Below are 25,600 nucleotides of genomic sequence, written 5' to 3'. Positions count from 1 at the left end.
TTCCGGGCTATAACACAAAAACCGATGACGTAGTACACACCGTGTTTATGCTTTAGAATTTCTGCTGTTGTGTAGTAAAATGTTTAAACGCAACTTTACGAAAACCTTTCATTTATAGACGATAAACAACAGCATAGATCGTTGGGTAAGTAATGGTAATGATGATACCGATAATAGATATTGTTTTGGATGTTACCTATCGTGTTGTATCCATACATGTGTATAGGAATTACGTTGGATATCTGAGTTTGAAATATACTTAGTACAGTACTGTACTATACTGTATATGTAGGAAAATCTCTATACCTTCTTCCTGTGTATCTATGGTTATACGAAAATTGCAATGCATAGAATGGTCAATCTGAAACTGACATTGTAAGTGATTCTGTAGATGTACGTACATGGACTGTGGTTGGGGGCTAAGTCCCAGTGTACAGTCCTTGAACCAACAAAATATTAACATTTTGGCATTGTTTTTACCTGAGTGAGCTTTAAATGATTTTTGCTGATAGCAATTTCTATTTCATGATAAATTCATCAATTTCAAAATCCTTTAAATTTGAATTAGTTTTTGAATATATATTTTTTTGTTTTCAGATTCCTGCTAGCATAGCTGTGAAATAACAGACAAAATGGTAAGTACAACATGGATTGTCATTTTTAATCAGCATCTTTGCTGAGAGTTTCATTTTTCAGAATGTGCTATCAATATTACTGTACTTTTATCTGTGTCTCTGGCATGGAGAGTCATATGCAATTGTACCGGTATATACATATGAGTTGACTAGAGAGAATGCATATGAGCATTAATTGGATATTATTTAAGTACACGTAAAGTAAGTTATATTACAGATTTGGTGATTGAATGCAAATTTAATTGTTATATTTACATTAACATACAAATATATATATAAACTATATGTATTGAATAACTTTATTGTGAAGAAAAATGTATGTAAAAAATAATGATTTTTTTATGATTTGCAAAAAAACCCTATACATTTAAAAAAAAAACCATCTATGTAGATATTATATATGGGTAGTGTTAGATGCTAATTACAGGTAGGTAAGGCAGAGGAGCCTGGCACAGCATGCTATAAATGGACCCCTGGGGTGTAATTGGGGACTTGACATAACTATAGCCAGGTGTTAAAACAGGCACACCTTAAGACTGATCCTCATCTGATACATATATATAGGGAAGGTGTTATGGAGGCCCATAAGGTGGTGGTGAGATGGGGTTTGGGCCCTGGGGCCCAGGTGGCCATGACAACAGGCATGTCCTGAGAGTACCAATACAGGTACATGTACATAACTTGTTGTGTAGATATATATTATATCTCTCTTACATAACATAAATGAGAATACATGAAACTTCTGATTCCTGATATGTACTATAAAATGGTTTCATGGTTGAATTAGGACCTAACAGATGTTGAAGTAACAATACATTGAATCCAAAAATATCTTTGTCTGATAAAATAAATATTAAAATATATCAGGGACATATAATAATAATATCTTATTATATGTCCCTGAATATATGTACATATAGATTGTACTTGAGAAAAAAATCTACAGACAGTAATCAAGGCCTAAGGTAGAATTAATCGTATATATAAATGTATATTAATTACATCTAAAAAAAATAAATGAAAAGCATCAAAATTTTAAAATCAGGAAGATAAATCTTAATTTTACACTATAATGAAATCTTTTTTAAAAACATAATGATAAAAAACCCACTACAAATCCAATTGATAGAGTTTTAATTCCTCTTGTGCAATATATATACATGTATCATATAAGAGCCACAGCCAATTTTATTTTGAGTTAATATTAGATAAAATTTTATCAACATTTAAATATACCTGGTAAAGTCAGGATGACAGATATAAGGCAGTCAATTTACACAGGTATCTAACAGAGATGTCCAGTGGCACTGTCCATTATCTGTATACAGGGGTTTGTGGTCACACCTGACCCGAAGTAGCGCACTACTAGTTTACATGTAGCTTAAATGTAGTGCACTACTTGAGTGCACTAGGGTGTAAAGGTTACCTTACACTGTACTAACATATAGGTTAACTGTTATCAGGTAATTCTCTTCCTTTCTTTAATTATAATACATGCTTTGTTTTCACCCATTTCCTAGTATGTTCATTTGAAAGAATAGCATCTTCAAAAGCAAATTCATTTCTGTGATTGATTTGCAACCTTTCTCACACAAAATCCTTGCTGTGACAAAGATCAACATAGTGCCAAAATGACGTCATAATGCAATTGTTCTCAATCACAATCGATCCTCACTGCATTTGATTTATCTGCATGTATACGTAGCACATACAATGATAAGCATTTCTGTAAAGTTCATATAAATATGTATAAAATTTTCCCTGTTTACATTTTATACTTTCTTGGTATTGAATTTGGTTAAGTCAGATTTGGCTCTATATGGATGGGAACTGACACCAACAAATACCCATGGCCAGTATTTTCTCGTGATATCAAGCTTTAAGGGGTACCAACACTAACAATAACCAAGTATATGTACTCAAAGCTATCAGACACTCATTGATATTATTATTCTCAAGTATCTATAATTACCACCTTAATTAGATGACCATGATTAAATCTAATTATAAGGAAGTTCAATGTCCATGGGCAGACAATGACGTTTTAACAACCTTTTATGAACAATGTCAAATTCAAATGTATTCATATTCAAAGAGTTCTTTGTTATGTAATTTGTTTCATGTTCTTTGTGAGTGATGTAGTTAAATTAAATATAGATACATGTATATATTTATGTCTTAATTGACAAACAAATTGATTGCGCCATTATAATAGACAATTTACTTTAATTGTAACTTCAAGGGTAACCTAGTACATATACATTGTATAGGGATTTTCCTTAATACATGAAGACTTTACCGACTAAATCATTTATCCAATTGTCGTAAAGTTTTTAGGTCACCTGAGACAAAGTCTCAAGTGACCTATTCTAATTGCCTTTTGTCCGTCGTCGTGCGTCGTGCGTCCGTAAACAATTTACATTTTCGACTTCTTCTCCAAAACCCCTAAACCAAATTCAATGAAATTTGGCAGGAAGCTTTTATGGCTAAAGGTCAACCAAAATTGTGAATTATATGGTCCCCACCCCCAAGGGGCCTGAGGGGCGGGGCTAAAAAGGGTCAAATTGACTAAAACTTCAAAAATCTTCTTCTCTACTCTCAGATATGGTGGAATCAAACATTCTTCATAGGTGGAAGGGTCTTAAGGTGCTTTACCAAAATTGTGAATTTCATGACCCAGGGGTTTCACATTTGCCCCTGGGGAGGGGGTAAACTTTACTATAGTTTATATAGGGAAATCACATTTTTGACTATAATTTGTTGGATTTCTATTGGAATTCATTCAAACTTGGTTAACATTATCATCATGGGAAAACAGATAGATGGTATATACATGTTGGCCCTGACTGACCCCCAGGGGCTGATGGGCGGGGCTAAAAAGGGTCAAATTGACTAAGCTTCAAAAATCTTCTTCTCTACTCTCAGATATGGTGCAATCAAACACTCTTAAAACTGAAGGGTCTTAAGGTGCTTTACCAAAATTGTGAATTTCATGACCCAGGGGTCTCATGTTTGCCCCTGGGGAGGGGGTAAACTTTACTATAGTTTATATAGGGAAATCACATTTTTGACTATTGTTTGTTGGATTTCTATTGGAATTCATTCTAATTTGGTTAACATTATCAGCTTGTGATTGCAGTTTGATGGTATGCACATGTTGGCCCTGACTGACCCCCAGGGGCTGATGGGTGGGGCTAAAAAGGGTCAAATAGACTGAAATTTAAAAATCTTCTTTTCAAGACCCAATTAAGATAGAATCAAATACTCTTCATAGGTGGAAGGGTCTTATGGTGCTTTACTAATGTTATGAATTTCATGACCCTGGGGTCACAAGTTTGCCCCTGGGGAGGCGGTAAATTTTACTATAGTTTATATAGGGAAATCACATTTTTGACTATTATTTGTTTGATTTCTATTGGAATTCATTCTAACTTTGTTAACATTATCAGCATTGGATGACAGCTTAACGGTATACACCTGTTGGCCCTGACTGACCCCTAGGGGCTGATGGATGGGCTCAAAAGGGTCATTTAGATTAACTGAAATACTTCAAATCTCAGGTGACCGTTAAGGCCCATGGGCCTCTTGTATATATTTAATCTTATAATGTACGTCCCCCACCTGACTCATGTGCAAGTTTTTCTTTTGGCTAAAAACTAAGTCATTTTACATCAAAGTCAAAGGTATGATAATTACAAACACGTTTGTACTTGTTTTCCCATCTGCAACTTTTGACCAATCTAAGAACAACAAAGAGTACTAATATAATAACAGAACCACAATTTCAACAATTTTTTTTTTGAATTGTGGAAAATATGAACAAAAATATAGATTTGCGTCTTTAATTCAGAGACCCTTGAAAATTAACAAGATTAAGACCAGGTGCTCTGGAAAGGTAATCGTCTTCTACTTCATCGACACCCGCCATACAAATCTTGGTCAAATCTTCTCCTAACGACACCCGCCATACAAATCTTGGTCAAATCCAGGTTTAAGTCACATTCTCCCAAGAAAAACAGGGATGGTGACATTGGAACAACTAGGCATATAATCAACAAAAATTGCACATGTCTTGTTTTATATTACACAAGGAAATAGAATATTTCCAAATGAGATGATAATGTACATAAAACTCCCATGGTCTTATCAACCTGCATCTCTCAAAACTTAAATTTTTGTGTTGTTTATTTCTCCATCAGTAGTACTACTAGTCGTAGATATCATGATAATGGGAATTCGAAGAAGCCTTTGGATATAGAATCAGTTGGAACATGTAAGCACTGTAGGTAGAGAGGGGCCGCAGTGGCCGAGTGGGTAAGGTGTCCCAACACTTTATCATTAGCCCTCCACGTCTGGGTTGCGAGTCTGAAACCTACCGGTATGTGGGGCAGTTGCCAGGTACTGACTGTAGGCCGGTGGTTTTTCTCCGGGTACTCAGGTTTTCCTCCACCTTCAAAAACCTGGCACGTCCCTAAATGACCCTGGCTGTTAATAGGATGTTAAACAAAACAAACCAAACTGTAGGTAGAGGAAGCAGGAATGTTACTATCTAGAAACAGAAAATTAACTATTGGGAAATTGAAATCATCATGCTTATTATATATACAATGTAGTTATATATACAACTCATTTGTAGGCTGCCCCTGCTAGAACACTGTAAGTAAAAACTGAGGTAAGCAACTGAAGTTGAAGAGTCTGTAGTGTCCTTGATTTCAGTTTCTACATGTCCAGGTTTAACCATTTGACATGACCAGTTAAGTTTATGCTATTTAAATATAACACATGGTTAACTTATTGTACCTGTAGGTGAAATTGAAGGACTTGCAAGGTTTTTACCTGTTATGATAATTATGAGCTCTTCAGTAAAACCAGCCTCATGTGAAGACAAAAAGAAGTAGGTTATAATATAAGCTAGCTTAAAAATAAATTTCTAAATATATATTTTATAAAACTTAAGTTGGTCAGCTATTTTGAAAATAAACTTTTAGATATAAAACATCACATGTACAAATGCTTGTGTTGTTTGTTGCACTGTAATCAATTGCTGTTACTGTTGCCTGAAGGTCATAGTTACATGTACTAAAAATTTAAAAAATACACATATTCTGATCAACATTTTGTATATATCATTAGGCTAAGTTGACTTCAATCAATCAAGCAGTTGACTGACTAGAGATCAAGGTCACCCTATCAAAGTTCAAGGTCAAATATTGAATGTTTTACTGATAAATGCTTTGTTATGATATGAAACAAAGTTGACTAGACTCTAATGAGGAGTGCATTATCAAAGCTAGGGCAAGGTATATATTCCTTAAATTGTTACTGTATGATAAGGAAGAAAGGTTTCAGTTTATACAATTGATAAAAAGCAGATTTGAAAAATAAATAAAAACAATGATATAGAATGCTAGCAATAACGTAAAACCCTTATCAAAAACATGAACAGTGTGTTGTCTATAGATTAAGGAATGCCAGCAATACCTTATATTAACCTTATATTAAACACATCATGCGTGTGTCTCCTATAGATTAAGGAAAGCCAGCAATACCTTGCATTAAACAAATCATCAGTGTGTTTTCTATAGATTAAGGAAAGCCAGCAATACCTTCTATTAAACAAATCATCAGTATATATGTCGTCTGTAGATTAAGGAAAGCCAGATCTAAATCAATTGACTCGTTTTCACTACAGATGTTTTGTTTTATTTTATTATTTTCAATTGTGGATTAAACCTTCAAAAGTTGGGTGGGCTTATCCATGAGCATGGACTTATACCCTGTAAAATACGGTACCACCAAACTTGGTGTGAAACATTATTGGGGGAGGGCAATCATTATTTTGTATAAATGAGGCTGGTCTGACCCCTGGGGCCCGAGTGGCGGGGCCCCAAAAGGGGAACTTTGGTGAATTTTTGCTTAAAACCCTACCTCTCCTTAATCTTTGGGTAGATTAAATCTAAATTAGGTGTGAAACATCATTGGGGAAGGTGATAATTTTTTTATATAGATGAGTCTGATGTGACCAATGGGACCCAAGTGGTGGGGCCCAAAAGGGGGAACTTTACTGAAATTTTGTTTTGAAACCCTACTCCTCCTAAACTTTTGAGTGGATTACCACCAAATTTGGATGTTAAACATCATTGGGGAAGGGCAATCAAAATCATATTAATGAGGCTAGTCTGACCCCTGGGGACAAAGGGGCATTGCCCCAAAACAGGAACTTAGCTGAAATTTTGCTTTAAAATGCTACTAGTACTCCTCCTTTAAGTCAAAATGGACAAAAACCAAATTTGATCTGAAACACAACTGGCTGCAAACAGAAAAGATTTATAATGACTCATGTTGTAAAGAAATCAGCAATAGGTTGTCTGTATATATATACACACACACAGAGAAATCAACAGTGAGTTTTCTATATATAAATCAACAATGTGTTATGGTTTATTAAAAAATACCTACAATTACTTCTATTTGACAATTCATGTGTTGAACTGTCTATAGTTTAAGAAATACTTATAAAAAATTATTCTAGATAAATTAGTAATATGTTGTCAATACCACTGGTTGTATTGAAGACTTTTAATTTACTGTAACTAATATTAGGCAAATTTTAATTCGCAATTATTCTTCTAATCATTTTGTGATTTATAGAAGTAGTACAGCTACAGGTCTGATGGGCCTTTTGCTTTTGGCGCACTATGCCTGATTAGGTTGCAGCTACGTGTGACCTGCCATGTGAGTTTACATGGACCTATAGATAGCTGCAGTGTATACACATTGATTCTGACAGACCAGATATTATAAGGCATGGACTCTGAGCTATGTGACAGATACACTGTTAAAGTGATATAGCTGTTATCCAACAGCTACACAACAACTGGACATTGATATTCTGATATTAGTAGAATTGGATGATTGGAGTCTGGACACATGTGTTGATCAGTGGTGTGATTCACTTACACACAGGAAGTGTACGTGTGTGCAGACTTACATAATCAACATGTGGCTGTGAATCAGAGTGAAAGTAGAAGTAAGTAAGCTGTAGAAGACGGCCAGCTTTTCAGAGATCTATTTCCTTCTGTACCAATAATGGTTATAACTTTCTACTGAAATGTTAGTTTATAATTATGACAGTGTTGCTGATGATTGGCTAGATATAGCTCAGCATGTTCACTAATCCAGTCAAATAATGCATCATTTTATGTCTATATATAGAGGGGGTGGGGTGGGGGGGAGGGTTTTGTATTTACAACAGTTATTATGATCATTTTCAGGTCCTACATTGAGAAACAAAAAATTGATGTTATCATGAAAATGAAAGAAATACTAAAAGTTGGCTTTGTGTTATTTCTAATCATTGTGTGTAAGATTTCATTTGTTTTTAAGTATTATATTGTCTCTTTACATTTCTATGATTACTTGTTCATGATTTTAATTGAAATTGTCTGTTTTCATTGTGTGAATCATGATAAAATGGAGACAAACAATATATTTGGTCTGTTATCAGGTTTTGTTGGTAATTACGGTACCATAATTCTCGGGCAATAAGCCTACACCTGGTATTAATAAACCTAGTAGTTCACCCACATCCATTATAGTTCGATAAAAATATGAACACATACTATTTCCTTGTCCTACAATAAGATCATTCTCCTATCTACCCTGAGACAGTATATAGTTTAGACCCCTGGGCTTATTGTAGGATTAATATGGTATGAGGCACCAGCTGTGTATAAACAATAGTCTATTACTGACAAACAGTACATAATACTACACCTATATGTTGTATATTATATACAGTACATTTGTCCTTGATAGATACAATTCCGTTATAATAAATGATCCCAAATTTTGTTATATAGTTAATATTAACATGTAGATTCTATATTAAACTTTGTGGCCAGTTCTCTTTCTTCTGATAATGATGTTTATTATATGACAGTGTTGTGCTATATGTCATTGTAGTCAAGATCAATATCTTGTTCTCTCTCTCTTCTTTTTTGTTTTGTTTTTTTGTTTTTTGACAAAATTACACAAAAGCAAAAGGAAGGTGTTAGATAAGTATTGATTCTTTCATGATTTATTGTGTTTGTTTTATCTGCAGTCGGACGGTATAGCCAACCAGTTTCTGTTACCGGAGCGACAGGCGAAGGTAAACCAGCTGATCCGGAGGATGGACCACACCGAGGGCCCTCGGGAACATGTCGCTGAAGCCCAATACTGTATCTGTCGATCCACCGACTGTAGTCGCTTTATGATGTAAGTTACTAATGTATTATACTTGTATCTCTCTATGACTGTGACCACTTAATGATATAATAGAATGTACTCTGTGTAATCATGTTTACAGAGGATGTGACAACTGCGAGGAGTGGTACCACGGTGACTGTATCGGAGTTACACAGTTAGATGCCAGGTCAATCAAACAATTTTTCTGCGAAATGTGTCGAGGTCAGTACAGAAAATCACTGTTTTCACACTCGATTTGTTTAAAGACATCGTCAACCTGTTTATATAGTCACATTGTTATATTTTCCTAAAATGTTGTCTCTATTGTAGAAACATAATTATTGGCTATTCAAGCGAGAAAGAAAAATACAATGAATGGGATTTTTATATGTAATATATATATACAAGTATAAGTATTATATCAATCCTGCTGTGAAAGGAAACGATCACAAATCTCAGTTAAATCACATTCATTCTGACTGGGAAAAGGCTTGTACTTGCATATAGTGCGCAGTGGTCTTTTTCACTTGTCAATTTTTGAAAAAAAGTGTGCACTATACGCGAATATTTACGGTAATATAAAAAATTAATGTTTTTTGTAAAATTAGCTGTTAATAAAGAGTTATTTAGATCTAGATCTGTTAAAAACAAATACAAATGTGTTTTTGTAGCTAAATGGATTTTTAAGAACCTCTGAAACACATTCAGAAAACTCATATGAATTGTGTACAGGATTCTAAAAAAAAAAAACCAAAAAAAAAACCACCAAATGTTTTGCAAGGTGGCTGATGTCTCATCTTTGTGGGCCTAATGGGGAAATAGAGGTTAATCCTTTAAATCCCTACAAGTCCTGGTTAAAGTCTTATCTGTCATTGAACTTGGTGATTTGTTTCCGTCGGTTAATCCTAGATAAAAATCAGGCGTTGTTTTATTTGCAGAACAAAACCCCAGCCTTGATATCAAGTACAAATCAAAGAAGAAAAGTAAAGATAGATTCATCTCTCACCCAGTCAGTGAGAGGGAGGGTCTTAGACAGGAATGGAAATACAGCGAAAAGGTAATTCCTGTCTAAGTCTGGAGATAGGGCTGAGGAAGGGCAAACATAGACTGGGAAAGGGGAGACAAGTGATAGGGCTGAGGAAGGGCAAACATAGACTGGAAAAGGGGAGACAAGTGATAGGGATGAAAAAGGGGCTGAAAAAGGGGGAGACAAGTGATAGGGCTGAAAAAGGGCTGAAAAAGGGGGAAATTAGTGATAGGGCTGAAAAAGTGGAAATTTGTGATAGCGCTGATTAAGGATAAATTTGTGATAGGGCTGAAAAAGTGGAAATTAGTGATAGGGCTGTTGAAGGGAGACAAATGTAATTGTGGTGGAAGGGGAGATACGAATTTGGGCTGTACAGGGGAGTGGGGGTGAGGGGAGGGGGTGGTTGGAGAAAGGAGAAGGCTGGAGGGAAATGATAAGCGACCTGAACAGGAGAGATAAGCGATGGAACCAGAAGAGGGGAGATAAGTTATGGAAATGGAAAAGGGGAGATAAATGATGGGGCTGTGCAAGGGGGGAAATAGAAATGACATGTTAAGTGGAGATGCGTTATTGGAATAAAGAGGTGAGGGAGGAGGGCAAAAAGGGGCTGGAAAAGTGATGGGGCTCAATTGGAGGCCATAGGGATACAATTGTTAAAGACTTGTGAAATTGTTGACAAGGGTATACGTAGAAGTGGAAGAAAAGGATTCACTTCATAAAAGCTAGGGAGGAAAAACAAGTGAATAGGTACCTTGAGGGAAGATAAGTAAAGATGATTATAATCCATCATTATTCAATAATGTGAGAACTCTTCCTCACTTTTGATATAGATATCTATTTTATTGTATTTTGACTTTTCACTGTAAAGTGATACTGGTGTTTAAATACGTAATTTTGATCTATGCAGGAAAAATCAAGAAAAAAGTCTTCAAGGAGATGCGGGGAATGTAAGGCATGCCATCGGACAGAGGACTGTGGGAGATGTGATTTCTGTAAGGTAAGAATGTCGCAAAATAGCTCATATTAAAAATGAAGACTATTTTTCAACCAATCTCCTGGCCTGTTTGGGATCTGGGCTTTTATAGTTTGAGTTTCCATGTCACATATACAATTAATTCAACACAAGTTACCATATATATAGTGGTGGAATTTGATTTTGATTTATTGTGCACAAAACCGATGCTACAAATTCAAATAATAACACTGGTACAACTTTTCTTTCAGGATATGAGAAAATTTGGTGGTCCAAATAAAATACGTCAAAAATGCAGATTGCGGCAGTGCCTGAATTTTGTAAGTGATTTATGAAATTAATTTACTGCATTGATCTTTTAGATATTTTTTATGTCTGTTATTTTCATTTTATGAATGGCAGATTTTAAATGTTTCCTTTGAGTAGGTAAAATATTTTTGTTTTGTGAGAGTTGAGTCGGACTAAAAGGCCTGGCTATGGTCAGGAAAAAGACATTGTTGATGAAATGAATGAGATGATGTATTCTTGATCTAATGACTAAAAAGTCCTATAAACACAACTGATGTTTAATAAAATTCATTTCAGTAAAACTGCACCAGAAAATAACTTTATGGAAATGACACTAATCTAACGCTATTAAACAAAGATTTGTACGTACAACATATTTTGAAAATTAACGGTGTAATATTTTGTAAATGGCTTATTTGTAATAGAGGATTTGTTGTTTTTTACAGTGCCGTTTTCGTAAGAATCAAGGGGTAAGCGATTAAAGTTAGGCTGTGCTACTTTATTGTGTGCCTTAGAAGTGACCTCTCTAAACATTTATCTTGGCTTAATACAGCTGGTCAGTAGGTCCGGAGCATTTGTTTAGCAGCTATTCCCATCTCTGCTGTGCTGAAAATTAATATTCTGTGTCTGATGATGTGAAAACTTATAAAATTTATTTTGTGAAATCGTTTGAAATGAATAAGTAATTAGACTCCGGAGAATAGTGTGAAAGAAACCTTTAAATTATGATGGCATTTCATTGTTTAATGAAAACTCTTTGATCAATTTTCCCTAACAAAACAACTTTCCTGTATATTACACATGTAGCTTGTGTACTGCACTTTTCATGTGTGCCTTAGAATGTTTTGAATGTTTAAAATCATAAGTAACAATAATTTATTGTCGAAGATTAAGCATAATAGTTCTGTGATACAATTACACCAGTAATTCATGAGTAAATGAATGCCAACTTTATAAATAGTTATAAAAAAAATCAAAGATGATAAATTTAGATCTACAGGCATGGTAAATGAAGTGGTGACGGGGAAAAAAATAAAAAATACACTACCTGCTAGGTTTATATGCTTAAGTCTGCTGAAACGGGGACTTTCTGGGTACTGCTATATATGTAGCTATACGTGGGGATTCTGTGTGATTTTAGTTTGTCTTTTCCTTTGCTGACAATATCATTTCCTGACTTTGTAGATGCTTCCATACATTATTATTTATCTTTACTCATGCATGGATATTTTTCCTTGTAAATCAGATACATTTATATCAGGTCCTTTGTTCAAACAAAATCTATTAAAAATATTACTTTCTGTAATTCACTCAATGGTTTTCTGATACTTAAATGGCAAATAATTCCCCATTATGAAGTTCCCCTCTTTACAAAATAATGCAAGTGAATCGAAGGGTATATAGCAATCCAAAATCAAAATCAATTTTTTTTTTCAGAAGTTGTACTGTATTCAAACTTACATTCTTAGTTACTCTGTCATAATTCTTCTCTATTATCGTCTGTTAAATATCTTGCTTGACAGACTTATCCTCTTGTCACAGTTATCTCCCCTATCTAAGCACATTAATGCACATGCAGTTCAGTAAACTTTCTAATTGTCTGTGTATACATAGTCTAGTTATCGTAACCTTTACTATAGTTTCTCTAGACTTTCAGACTGTCCCCAAGTTATCTTAAACTTGTAGATGCTTTCAGACTGTCTTTGTAATTATAGTACATGTTATTAACATCAACTTATAGACGATTTATACTCTATATGTTCTGTAAGATTTCAGACGGTCATTGTATTAGTTATTGTAAAGTTGTAGATAATCTATTGCAGTTTCTGTAAATATTGTAAACTTGTAGATAATTTATTACAGTTTCTGTAAATATTGTAAACTTGTAGATAATCTATTACAGTTTCTGTAAATATTGTCAAGTTGTAGATTGTTGTAAACTTGTAGATAATCTATTGCAGTTTCTGTAAATATTGTAAACTTGTAGATAATCTATTACAGTTTCTGTAAATATTGTCAAGTTGTAGATTGTTGTAAACTTGTAGATAATCTATTGCAGTTTCTGTAAATATTGTAAACTTTCTGGATTCTGTTGTATTAATCATTTGTGTTCTTGTGTTAACTAATACAATGTTTCGGGTACTTCTTCTCAATAACCAAAAACCTTAGTTATATTTGGCCTGTAGCACGACGACACAAATAACCAGTAGTGTCCTTGACTGAAGGGCTTAATCCTAATCTTGTTGAAATAAATGGGGTTGATCCACCTTCAAGATCACAGGGTTATGCCATATGATGTACATTGATAAGGAGAGTTTTTAATTGGAAATCTACATTTGAGTGATGTAAATAAGCTTTGGAAGTCACATGAATGAAAGTCTAATAAGCTGCAGAATAGTTGGGCGATGCAGACCTGTTGGGCCTTTTGTTTTAACTAATATCTTGAAATATGATTAACTTTGTTTTGTCAATGTGACATCGTAAAACCACATCCATATAAGATTGGGACGCTGTGTTGTATAGGGGCAAATATGTCTTATGTTAGAGGTTGGCATGGTAGACAGGATATCCTGTAACACCATAGATGTAAACCTGTATTTGATCCTGTCACTGTCATTATTGTGTACTTTCTTATACAGGGTTCTTCCCTGGAATTCAGGAAACTTAACTGAGCACTTATTTCTGCTGCCAAAATGTTTATATCCTGATATGCATGTTATTAAGATGAAGGACAAAATAAATGTGATCGTCTTTTAATCATATATCTACGTTTTTGTGGAACAGGGTTTGAATATGTCTGCGAAGAAACCCGACAAATCACAGCGAACTGTTACATCAGAAACGGAATCCATGAGGACAAGCTTTTCTGGGTAAGATTTCTTATAAAGTCAACAAATCTACACAACAGCGAATTCCATACAAGATGGAAAGTCTTTCAAAAATGCAGATATTTGGTTTGTTAGTTTAGATCAATTATTCCATGTTTTGATAGCCTGTCGTTTATTTTGTATGTGACTTTTGTACACAGACCTGTAAATATTTTCATGTCTTTCTGATTTTCAGACATTTTTCAGAAGATGATGACGACTTCATGGATTTTGATGAAGAGGGGGGTGCTTCAGAAAACATAGAAAAACCTACAAAGGTAAAATTTATGTATCATGTGAAGTATTAGTGCAGATTTTGTTTTTTGTTTTTTTTATTGCACTCGGCAAAATTATCCTAACTCAACGGTCATGTGATGCTGTACATATGATATGGACCATGTTTTTGAACTCTTGAAATTTTTGCTTTTTTCACCACTAGATTTCTGGATATTGTACATTTTTGGTATGTACTTGTAGGTTGAATCTAACATTAAAAAAAAGTAGTTTTATCAACATGTGTTAAAAGGAAAGGTATAGGTAAACTAATTTCTGCTTCCTGATTGGACAAAATCAATTAGATATCAAGAAACAAGAAAAAAATACCCCCCGGTAGCATCGAGTGGTTAAGAGAATGTTTAGATGGTTGATGAAAAGTGTCCATGTTATGACTCACCTAACTAGTATTAATATGTTTTGACTATAGACAAAGCCAGGGAGGAAAAGGAGTGAATCAGGGTCACCACGGAAGAAAAAAACAAAAGAAAGCAAACACTCACCTACCAAGAAAAAACAGGTACTGTATAGTAGTTCACGCCATTTGAATTTTTACCCCTCTCCCATTTTATGGGGTGGGTAGGTTTATATTAGTGTTACCAATGTCTGTCTGTCCCATCCCATTCTAAATCAACAGATCTGTTTCATATTTACAACATAGTACATTTGTATCATAAAATCAAGTTCTACACCTGGTTACATTTAGGTGGTCATTGGTCAAGGTTAAAAAGTCAAAAGTCTAGACCTTTGACCCCTTGTGACCTTGACACCTTCTGCATGGAACACAATTTCGCTTAGGAGTGTCTTTTTCTAGTTAAAAATAATTCAGAATAACATTTTAACTTAATTTTGTATGAAGCATTCTTTCCCCAAATGGATTTTATCATTGAGATTTATTTATAACTACATGTAGTTAGATACACCTGAAATAAATATTCTATAAAATACAGAAGTGACAATCTTTTGACCACCATGGTTAACAATGATTTTATGAGCAAGACTGTATCGATCACATTGATCAAATGATGTGTTTGATTTGCAGAAATTAAAAGATAAGACAGGTTCAGAGAAGAAGAAGAAGCGAGGTGGAGAAGTAGATGATATAAGAGAGGTAGAGGACGAGGAACCACGCCAGTGTTTTGGTCCGGGATGTATAGAACCTGCTCGGTCTAACTCCAAATACTGCTCAGAGGAGTGTGGCATGAAACTCGCCAAAAAGTATGTATAGTGTAGACATTTGATATATTTTAGAATACCCAGTAGTTTTGGAAACAAGTTCTGAAAGTTGTATCACTTACTGACCCGAATGGAGTTGTGCAGGGCATCTTAATGTGGATGGAAAACAGTACCTCATTTGACCCCATACATATTTACATCCAAATCAGGAATCAAAACCAGGTCACCTTGGTGAAAGAGATAGCCATTTTACAATCAAACTACCCAGCTTAATCTTATCTATAATAAATCACTTGTTTCACCTGAATCACTTACCGTTCTAAAATAAAGCTACCTTCCTCCTGGATTAATGTCTTTGTCTCTGTTCAAGCTATATATAAGCAGCTGCCCTCTTAAGTTGAATATCTACCATTCTGTGTGAGTGCCTGTCACTCAGGGTGAATGTACGTGTGTCTCTCTGAACTCCTGTTCCCTAGTTTAAATGATTATGTCTCTCTAAACCCCTGTCCTCCATGGGTAATGATTTTGTATCTTTTCCAGTCGTATTTATGAACTCTTTTTCCCTAGTTTAAATGATTATGTCTCTCTAAACACCTGTCCTCCATGGTTAATGATTTTGTATCTTTTCCAGTCGTATTTATGAACTTCTGCCCCCTAAGATCCAGCAATGGCAGAGCACACCTTGTGTGACAGAAGAAAACAACAAGAAAGCACTGGAGAAAATTCGACGACAGCAACTGGAGGCAAGGCACAAATTGGGGGAGCTTGACCTTCGACACCAGGAGTTAGATGCACTTATAGAGCGAGTCAAGCATGCTGTGATAGCTCCAGATCAGGAGGTATGCCTCAAGCCTCACTCATCACTACTCTAATTAATCAGTGTACCTCATCTGACAGCAACAACTTGACCACCTGTTTGGTTCTCTAAACAATCATTTTACATAAGATTGACTGTATATTTCTATTTCTAAGTAACACATAGCATAGTTAAACCTGACATTACCGACGCTGTACAGGACTGAGATCATGTGTAGGAGATGACAGTGTGCAGATAAAGTTAGTGTCAGCAATGACATTTGAGCATATCTCCATTCTGGTAGATATGGTCAGGTGTTACAAGATGTCCTTATAAAAGTCAGTGGTCAGTAAAATCAGGTTTAACTGTGTTTTATTTTCTTTTGACAATGTGTATGACTGTACATTCATATGCAATGGCTTTTTAGGGAGTATAAGAAATATGATGTACATATGTATTCAGTTTTCTACTGACTTACTTGCTGCTTATGTAGACTGACAGTTCCTGGTACATTGTATGATGGAGGTATTGTACTGGTTTTGCAGGAGAAGGAAGCAGAGGATGATACAGAATACAGCATGTATTGTGTCACTTGTGGGGCTGAACTCAACCAGAAGGGGGCGCTGCGACACATGGAAAAGTGCTTCGCGAAGGTATATAGTCATGTGTGAACTTAACACAAACCTAATAGTGATAGGCACACCATTCAAAGGTTTTACTAAAAATTCTATGGTCTTGAAAGTATTTCACAAATAACAGAGGCGGATATCACCTATGAATGAATGTATGAATGAATTAATGAATGAATGAATGAATAATTGAATGAATGAATGAATGAATGAATGAATGAATGAATGAATTAATGAATGAATGAATGAATATAGTTATAGATACAGTGTATGTTAATACTCCATAATGTAATTGATTGTGAAAATTATATACTGGATAACCTACATGTTTATTCTGAACTGGTGCTGCTACTGTAAACATACTGTATAGATAGTGCAATTAGTGCAATCATAATTTAGCAGAAAGCTTGAAAGTAATCCTCTTTGACTAGGTTAGAGTACAATATAAGGTATTCGAGCTAAGTACTAGCCTAAGGTATTCTATATATTTAGGTATTCAGGATAAGGCTGGTATTTAATTAAGATTAAACAGATTGTTCTAAATAATAAACTAGGGTTCCTCATTCTGTTAATGCCATGTTTTTCTCGACTCACATAGTCATTTGCTGATCCATAGGACTTTTCAATATATCAGTATTTCAGTGTCAACATTATTTTGTTAGTTCCATCACATTGACACATGTTCGGAAGATGATGTTGATACGTTTATCTGCTTGTTCCTGTACACAAAGAATATGCCATATTTCTCCAGTGGTAAAAACATAACCAAGATTTATGTTGTTTTTATTTCCAGTTTGAGGCACAGACATCTTTCGGCTCCATTTATAAAACAAGGATAGAGGGCAACTCAATGTTTTGTGACTACTACAACACCCAGCAGAAGGTTTACTGTAAGCGACTGAAAGTCCTCTGTCCGGAACACACGAAGGAACCGAAGGTAGTAATCATGTATTGATGACCTTAGGTACAAAAATTTACTTGAAATGGTTCAGAGATTCAGTGCAGTATAAAAACAATAACAAAACAGCAGTCACTTTGATGCAAATTTCAGAGTCTAGAAACTACGATATGTTATAAGTTTTCATGAACAGGTACAGATAAAACAGAAGATGATGTTGATGTTTTAGGTGGGACCAGATGAGGTGTGTGGATGTCCATTAGTCATCAATGTGTTTGAGGAAACTGGTGAATACTGTAGAGCACCTAAACGAAAATGTAACAAACATGTTGTGTGGGAGAAACTACGGCGAGCACAGATAGACATGGAGAGAGTCCGACAGGTGTGTATACGGCTGTAGAATAACCTTCTAGTATTAAATATAAAATTCTATTGAACATTAAATTGCACCAGGTAGGCAAATTATTGTGTAGAATATTGATACACTCACAGTGGTAGAAAAAGTACTTTCCTAAGCACAAGCTAGGATTGGAATTACTAATTAATTTTGTCCATACACAATTTAAACGTAGTATTTCATATCAGTTGCTTATCCTTTTTGTCCGCAGTGGATGGAGTTGGATGACTTGTTTGAGCAAGAGCGCAACATCCGTGTATCAATGGCCAATCGTGTAGGAGTACTGGGCCTCATGTTACACCAAACACTGGATCATGACCCACTTAACCCGATTAAGCCACCCGAAATGAACTGAGCCCACTTTGATACATCACTCAACCTCATCAATTAAGACATTCTAAATGTTATGATCATGCTGCACAATTAACATGTTCTTCCATGATTGTCTATAATGTACAATGTACATGTATTATCACGATAATGACTTCAGAGATAAATCATAACTAGACTTTGTGTCACAGTAGGAGAGGTGTAGCGGATATTACTTTGTAATACTGTTATCAACCTCATACTGTCAAGGCTGCTTTTGGGAGGGGTTCTGTTTTATGCTATCTTTAGTTAAATGAGGATACATTCAAAATAAAACCAATGAGGAAATTGTAGTCTGTTTCAATATTTTCACAAAAAATACATCCTTTTTCTTTCAAAATTTTTGTATAAACACAAATAAGAAAAAATAAAACATTAACAGGAGGTTTATGTTTAATATTCAACATGCTTTCTAATAATTACTATGATTGCTTTTCATCAATGTGCTGTTAATGCTGTTGGATAATCATGAACCTGAAAATACTTGCGCATGATAAGTTTTTGGCGATTCAGTGTTTGGATATGACTGATGTGTAAACGGTTTGATATAAGATTAGTTTGTTTGGGTTTATATATTTGTGAAGGAGTTGTGTATGAATGGGTTTGTTTATGAATAAGTTTGTGTATGTTTTGTGTGTGAATGGAATCATTTGTTTATGTATGGGTTTATTTGCTTATACAAAAATTATCTTTTGTATCATTATAGTGCTATCAAACCAGCTAGGTTGAGCATTGAGACTGTTCGAAGCATTTAATATATATAATGTTACATTTAACTGAGGACTCTTGCTTGATATATAGGAATTTCATATTGTCAAATTAATTTCAAGGATCTCCAATAAAAAATGCAAGTACTGTGTTACAATCTGGTAGAGAAAATGGGCTTATAACAATATAAACGGGTTTGTATCAATGTACACAGGGACCTGTGTTGATAAAGACATACAATACAGACACAGGAGTTTGTATTGATATCAGATACATCACTATCTTAAGAAAATTATCTCTAAAGAGGTAGCATTTGTCAAGACTTTAAAACCTCATTTTTGAAGTTATTTCTAAATTTTGGACAATATTTCACTTGAATTTGTTTTTATTTCCTCTTTGACTTCATTTTGTGTACATGAATATGTAAACACTTGAGAGATGGGTTCATTTGTCTAGACATTGATGATACAAGGTGGACCTTGATGAATGTGGATACTGTTTTAGTTGTCAAAAGGTAGCTAATTATGGCAGGTAGTTAAATCTCATTACTTTTATATTTTTTAATTTCTATTAAGGCTTATATTAAGACTTATATTTGTATATATGTGTCAGTATGTACAGGATTAGGATTGGTAATCCTACAAATAAATAAATAACTTTTAAGATATAGAATGTTTGTTTTATCTGACATTTCAAATTTGCCTACTTGGCCATCCTGCAACAATCTTGCATACACAATTTGTCAGTAATATTAAAGCTGTCGTCTCCATTGATAGTACTGGTTGGTTGACTAATAAGTTCTGGGGTAATGATTTTTGGCTTGTTACTGATTTGGTTCACTTCTGATGATCGGGATAAATAGATTATTATTGCTTGTTTGTAGATGAGAATAGAGAAGAGATATTTTGTTTTATTTGTATTTTTATTGACAAAACATTTTGATGTGAAGTTTGACACCAAATCATATACAAATCAAAAATATGTTAACTTTGTGTTCAATGCTTCATATTCTTAAACCAGACCTAAGAAGTTAAACATGATCACAGTTCAACAGTGTTGTATCACATGACCACAGATGTGGAGCACATGACCACAGAACTGTCACATGACCTCAGAACTGTATCACATGACCTCAGGAATGGAGCACATAATCACAAAACTGTAGCATGTACAATACCAGACATTTAGTCATTAGGACTTGCAGTTTTCTTGTTTCATGTTAAAATGACGACACAGAAGCAGGATTGTTGATGTCAAGAAGGTCATCACTGATACCATGAAATGTCAATTACTTCAGTAAATAAACACTACTTCCACACAAGTGTTCATGAATGCCAAGATGTACATCCGTTGTCTTGTACGTTGAATTAGAAATTTTATAATACATAGATAAGTTAATTTTATATTACATTAAGTCGGACATAAACATTTTACATCTTTTATAATAATCTGGTTTTAAATAGTCTGCCATTTCTTCCACTGTTAACCACTTATAATCACTTATATGGTCACTAACAGCTACGTCACCATGACTGTGCTCGGCCCGGAAGAAAAATATCTGAAACATAACACACCAAGATGATAAAATTAACCTTCCGTTAAAAGAGAGGATTTGAATTTAATAAGATAGTGATTTTTTTTATAAACCTAAAATACTTTATTATGATAAAAAAATTTGTTTTTAACTAAAACTGATAAAAAAGACGAGGGACCTTTGATCTATCAAATCAGCACCTCACTCACTTTCTAGTAAGAATGAGCTATATAATTAATGTATGTATAGATATCATTTAATAATAAAATTATCTTCAAGCATTTTTTTCTAAACAAATTTGTAATACTGCAAAGCTATAACCATGATGACATTTCAATAGAAGAATGTCTGGTAATACCAAACACCAAGCCACTGTTTACGACCTACGATACGATGGATTACAAATTACAGAATTACCTCCCCTTGACTATAAAATGTAAACATATTTTATATCTTTACAGTTGTGCAAGTGATTTACAGTACCCTGGCAAAAAATCCAAATTACTGCATTTAATGCAAATTTGCCAATCTGAATCAGAACACTGCAGTTACTTATACATTACAACAAATATTTTTGTCCTGTCAAGACTTCCTACTTTTATTGCCATTTCTTGTGCATCATATTTCAGCTTTAGTTTTATAGAATTGTTATGCAGTGCTACTTTAACAGTTTCAAAGTTTACCTTCTGTCCATCTGCACTCAGTTTTTCCCTGAAAGTTTTCGAGAATCTGTGCCGATAAAACCCACAGGGTGCATTTCCTAGAAACATGGACTGTATGTTGACTCCACTAATTTGTCCTAGTGTCCTTTCAGCAGTCTATAACACAAAGTATGTATTTTACCATGGACCAAAACTGAACTATATCCAATTAGTGAAACCTCTTAATGTTAACAGATATACTATTGTAGCAGTCAGATGCTAACACATACTGGTCATTTATCAGCTGATTGTACAAAGTATATTCAACAGTACCATACAGCTGTTTCGTTCTTCTAGGATTTGTCAGTGTTTCAAAGGGTCAAAATAACAGATACCTAAGAGACAACAGAGGGAACTCATGATCATAATAGGGCGAAAGAATTGTCAAAATTTAAATGCAGAGGATTTAGCAATTTTTTAAAAATCTTTCCAAAACTAATACCCTGTATGTGTATGATTATTAGATAACAATTTTGTTTTCTTTCTAAATACAAGTTTCTTTTCAATTAGAGTAGTAAAATTTAATGTTTTAAAAGATTGTTTTCAGTTGATAGAGTTAAAATGTAACTATGCTAAATATTTAAATTATCAGTTACCTCTCTCATAGACTCTTCCATCAAATGGTCACCCTGCGGCAAAATCCACTGTTCAAACTCTCCAAGCCTCTGTTTTACCACAAGAAACAATTTCTTGTCAAGTTTTCTATTCAAAGACTGAAGATCATTTTCTTTATCTGCATCTGAATTATATAAAACATGTCCAGTTCAAAATGTGAGAATCAGAGCAGTCAGACATCAGAGACACCAGGAAACTAGTCTACTCCCCAATAACTGAATTTCTATGATCTTAGTGGAGGTTTTATTATCATGTATCTGATGTAACCCAATACCATCATGTTACACTCCACCATCCCAAGAGACTAATACATACTTTTGCAAATGTACCTGGTAGTACATTTTCACGGACATAGTTATGCATGCCAAAATAAGGGCTTGTCTATAAAATATTGTACAAATGTATATCAAAATCCATGTCCATAATCACTGGTGAATTCAACTAAGAACCCTATTCAAAACTCATTGAAGCATGCATTTTGAACGACTCTTCAAATCAAAAATCATAAAAGTAACTTGAACTGTTGTCCAGGGGCCAACTCATGGGAAACCATTAAAGAAGTTGCACAAATGCCTCCCATATAATCCCAAAGATGCAAATGTGGTTACTATGGCAGCCAAACTAATACAGTTGAATTTGCAGTCCCCTAATACATCCTTTATACAAATTTTCATCAAAATTGGACAATATTTAAATTATGACCAATAAGAATTCTCTGTATGGTTACAATAGCAACGAAACCGATTCAGTTGAATTCACAGTCCCGTAATACCCCTATAAACCAATTCTCACTGAAATTTAACCAATCAGAAGCCAGTAAATGGCAGTCATTTTCTTAATCAGAAGTCATCTCTATGGTGGCCATTTTGTTTTTACTTTCAACTTTGTAAATACAAAATTAAAGTTCATCTTGTAGTTTATAATTACGAAGTTCGAAAGAACAATGTTGTAATTATACCTGTTTTTCTACTGGTTTCTGTAAAATTAAGTGCCTCCTTATCCCAGCCATCCTCCAAATCAACTGCTGTCAGTTTTTCTTCTTTCATTCCAGCAGAATCTACCTTTTGTACTGGATGGGACTCCGACTCTTTTTCTTTCTGCTTCTTTTTTTCACTTACATGGACAGAAAATATATCAAAATATGCTGTAATTATTTCACTCTCAATTATATTCTTCTTCAAAATAACATTGGTTATATATCTTCTGGTCCCAGTAAATTATCTCAGTACTTTAATAGGTATATCCGAATAATAATCTTCTAGAAAATGTATCTGTTTCAAACTTTCAAATTTGAACCATTGTAAAATGCACATTTATAACATAAGCTTACAGGCCCTTGAATAGCCTGTCATACAGTGTATTTCACCCACTATTTATTTACTTACATGTCATCTAAATGCTTCAACTCATGGTCACATAAAACACTACGTTCTAATTCTATTCTCTGTAGATCAGCTTTGAATTTGGCTTCCAATTCAGTCTTAGGTGGTACTATTTTGGGATATCGTTCTAAGCATACAGCGCTTACTAATATCCATTTTTCATCTTTGGGTCTGCTTTGAGTGGCAGCAGCTGAAGCCAGAGACGCTTTCTGATAGGCTGGAAATGCAAAATTATTAATTCATTTAGAACAGTGGTTTATACAAATTACATTTGGTAAATTTAATTAGGTTATTCAATTTAAGGCATAATGACCTAGTTCTGATTTAAAGATGAGTGCCTATATAGCTATTTAACAATAACACCGGAGTTGTAAGCAGAAATGACCAGTCAGTAATAGAGTAATCCTTATGTAAGTGGGTCAAGGTCAGGCCATTCATTTGAGCAAAACTGGAAGCCAATTATCTCAGGATCATTTCAGGCAAGTTTCAGCTCAATACCACTGGTGGAACTTGAGAAGAAGTTTAAAATGTGTTTTCAAGATGGCGGCTATATGGCGGAAAAAAAATAATAACACTTGGTCAGGACCACCTCACGATAATTTCAGGTAATCTAGCGCTCAATCCCACCAGTGGAACTTTAGAAGAAGTTAGAAATAGATGATGTTCAGGAAAATGCTGATTGCGTTACCATGTTACAAAATGGCCGCCATGCATGGCTGACATGTCAAAGGTTTTATGAGGCTGAAAAATAACAAAACTTTGTTGGCTCCCATCCCTTAACATTAGCATCCTACCAATTTCCAGCTCAATGGCACCAGTGGAACTGGAGAAGAAGTTTAAGGTGTGTTTTTCAAGATGGTGGCCATCTTGAAATCCATCTTGGATTTCAGACTGACCCAAAAAATAACAACACTTGGTCAAGACCATCTCAGGATTTTTCCAGGCAAGTTTCAAGTAAATCCCACCAGTGGAACTTGAGAAGAAGTTTGAAATGTGCAACGTTTACGCACAGCGGACGGCGTACAACGACGGCGATGCACGATGACTATAGGTCATCCTAACATAGTCGACTCATCCTGACCCTTTGGGTCAAATGACCTTAAAAGGTAAATAATATTTTACTACTATATGTTTACTGAAAGCATTGTTTACTTAGATACTTGATGTTACTCTACCTAGTGCATCAATTTTTAGTACTGTCCAACAGTCATTTTTTTCTTTTGTATGATGTTAACTTTAAAGTGATTTTAGCTATTTTTACTAATAAAGCTATACCAATTTTGCATTTGAAGCTTGTGTATTATATGCAAGTTGGTGGTTTCCCAACGTGATATATAGTGTACAATATGGTCATGTAGAGTCATTTAGGAAACAAACGGCCCAAGAACACCACACTGACTAGACCTATGACATAAGCTCATGTCAGACTGATGTCATTGGGAGCTAAAACGCTATGGTCCATGTTATTTCAGCATGTAAAAAGCAGACAACAAACGGACAGACACCATTGCACCAGTTCAACACGCATTTAACTTTATATATTCACACATAGCATAAGTCGAACATTTATAATATACATGTTATTGTTGTTGACTTGTATATCTACCTCTAAATGCAGTTAACCGCTGTGCAAATCGTGGAAAAATATTCAGTGAACTTCTTACAAGAGTAGCCATGCTTATGACAGGAAGTTCGCATGCTATATTAAACAGACCCCGGAGACGGTACAATTATCCGGAATGAAAACTTGTGCGTGCTTCTCTATCTCTGACCATTATCATAAGCTTCCTTCTACCAGAGACGTTATATATAGGCCTATATATATACACGTCTCTGCTTCTACAATATTGATACCATTAAACATTATTATAATACATACTTATTATTAGTGTACTCTTTTTTATATTATATACGCGTAGAGTGGGGGTACACGTAATTCCACACGCTTTCGGTATGCATTATCACGTTTTCATCAAAATGGTTTTAAAATCGAGAAAACGTACCTTACATTGTTAGATGCCCAAATACTTCGTATAATATACAAGTGTGTAACGTCATCAACAAATGCTCATGCGCAATTTGACTTTATCAAACTGTATGCCT

At 34.6% G+C, this 25,600-nt stretch overlaps 2 protein-coding genes across 3 annotated transcripts; one reads left to right on the top strand and one right to left on the bottom strand.

Moving 5' to 3' along the window:
- The first annotated feature begins 25 nt into the window (after positions 1 to 25).
- On the top strand, positions 26 to 18,823 carry LOC117330556 (CXXC-type zinc finger protein 1-like). Of its 2 annotated transcripts, XM_033888951.1 has the most exons (17): positions 26 to 145; positions 598 to 635; positions 8,740 to 8,894; positions 8,986 to 9,086; positions 9,803 to 9,921; positions 10,799 to 10,888; positions 11,116 to 11,184; positions 11,599 to 11,622; positions 13,937 to 14,022; positions 14,216 to 14,297; positions 14,723 to 14,812; positions 15,335 to 15,510; positions 16,100 to 16,307; positions 16,810 to 16,917; positions 17,687 to 17,830; positions 18,021 to 18,173; positions 18,400 to 18,823. In XM_033888951.1, the coding sequence occupies exons 2-17, from the start codon at positions 633 to 635 to the stop codon at positions 18,541 to 18,543; spliced, it is 1,752 nt and encodes a 583-aa protein (XP_033744842.1). In that variant the 5' UTR covers positions 26 to 145; positions 598 to 632; the 3' UTR covers positions 18,544 to 18,823. The 2 variants fall into 2 exon arrangements, with proteins under 2 accessions (XP_033744842.1, XP_033744843.1); XM_033888952.1 differs by lacking the exons at positions 26 to 145; positions 598 to 635 and adding an exon at positions 7,386 to 7,665.
- A 204-nt stretch (positions 18,824 to 19,027) lies between these two features.
- On the bottom strand, positions 19,028 to 25,189 carry LOC117330555 (39S ribosomal protein L46, mitochondrial-like). The gene is made up of 6 exons (XM_033888950.1): positions 25,104 to 25,189; positions 23,501 to 23,714; positions 23,074 to 23,228; positions 22,097 to 22,239; positions 21,483 to 21,617; positions 19,028 to 20,823 (listed from the first exon to the last, which is right to left on the bottom strand). Exons 1-6 carry the CDS (start codon positions 25,171 to 25,173, stop codon positions 20,671 to 20,673), a joined length of 870 nt encoding a protein of 289 aa, XP_033744841.1. The 5' UTR covers positions 25,174 to 25,189; the 3' UTR covers positions 19,028 to 20,670.
- Between the last annotated feature and the right edge of the window lie 411 nt (positions 25,190 to 25,600).

The sequence above is a fragment of the Pecten maximus genome, chromosome 7 (assembly GCF_902652985.1).
Source record: "Pecten maximus chromosome 7, xPecMax1.1, whole genome shotgun sequence".
Classification (NCBI taxonomy): Eukaryota; Metazoa; Mollusca; class Bivalvia; order Pectinida; family Pectinidae; genus Pecten; species Pecten maximus.
This window is presented reverse-complemented; position numbering and strand designations above follow the sequence as displayed.

Bases quoted from the DNA above. Each gene is read 5' to 3' on its own strand.
- LOC117330556 (XM_033888951.1), top strand. The intron at 8,895-8,985 runs GTAAGTTACTAA...TCATGTTTACAG, and splicing joins GACTGTAGTCGCTTTATGAT to AGGATGTGACAACTGCGAGG. The intron at 10,889-11,115 runs GTAAGAATGTCG...CTTTTCTTTCAG, and splicing joins GGAGATGTGATTTCTGTAAG to GATATGAGAAAATTTGGTGG.
- LOC117330555 (XM_033888950.1), bottom strand. From the start codon at position 25,173: ATGGCTACTCTTGTAAGAAGTTCACTGAATATTTTTCCACGATTTGCA. The intron at 23,229-23,500 runs GTAAGTAAATAA...TGTCCATGTAAG, and splicing joins TTGAAGCATTTAGATGACAT to TGAAAAAAAGAAGCAGAAAG. The intron at 21,618-22,096 runs GTAACTGATAAT...TTTGTGTTATAG, and splicing joins TGGAAGAGTCTATGAGAGAG to ACTGCTGAAAGGACACTAGG.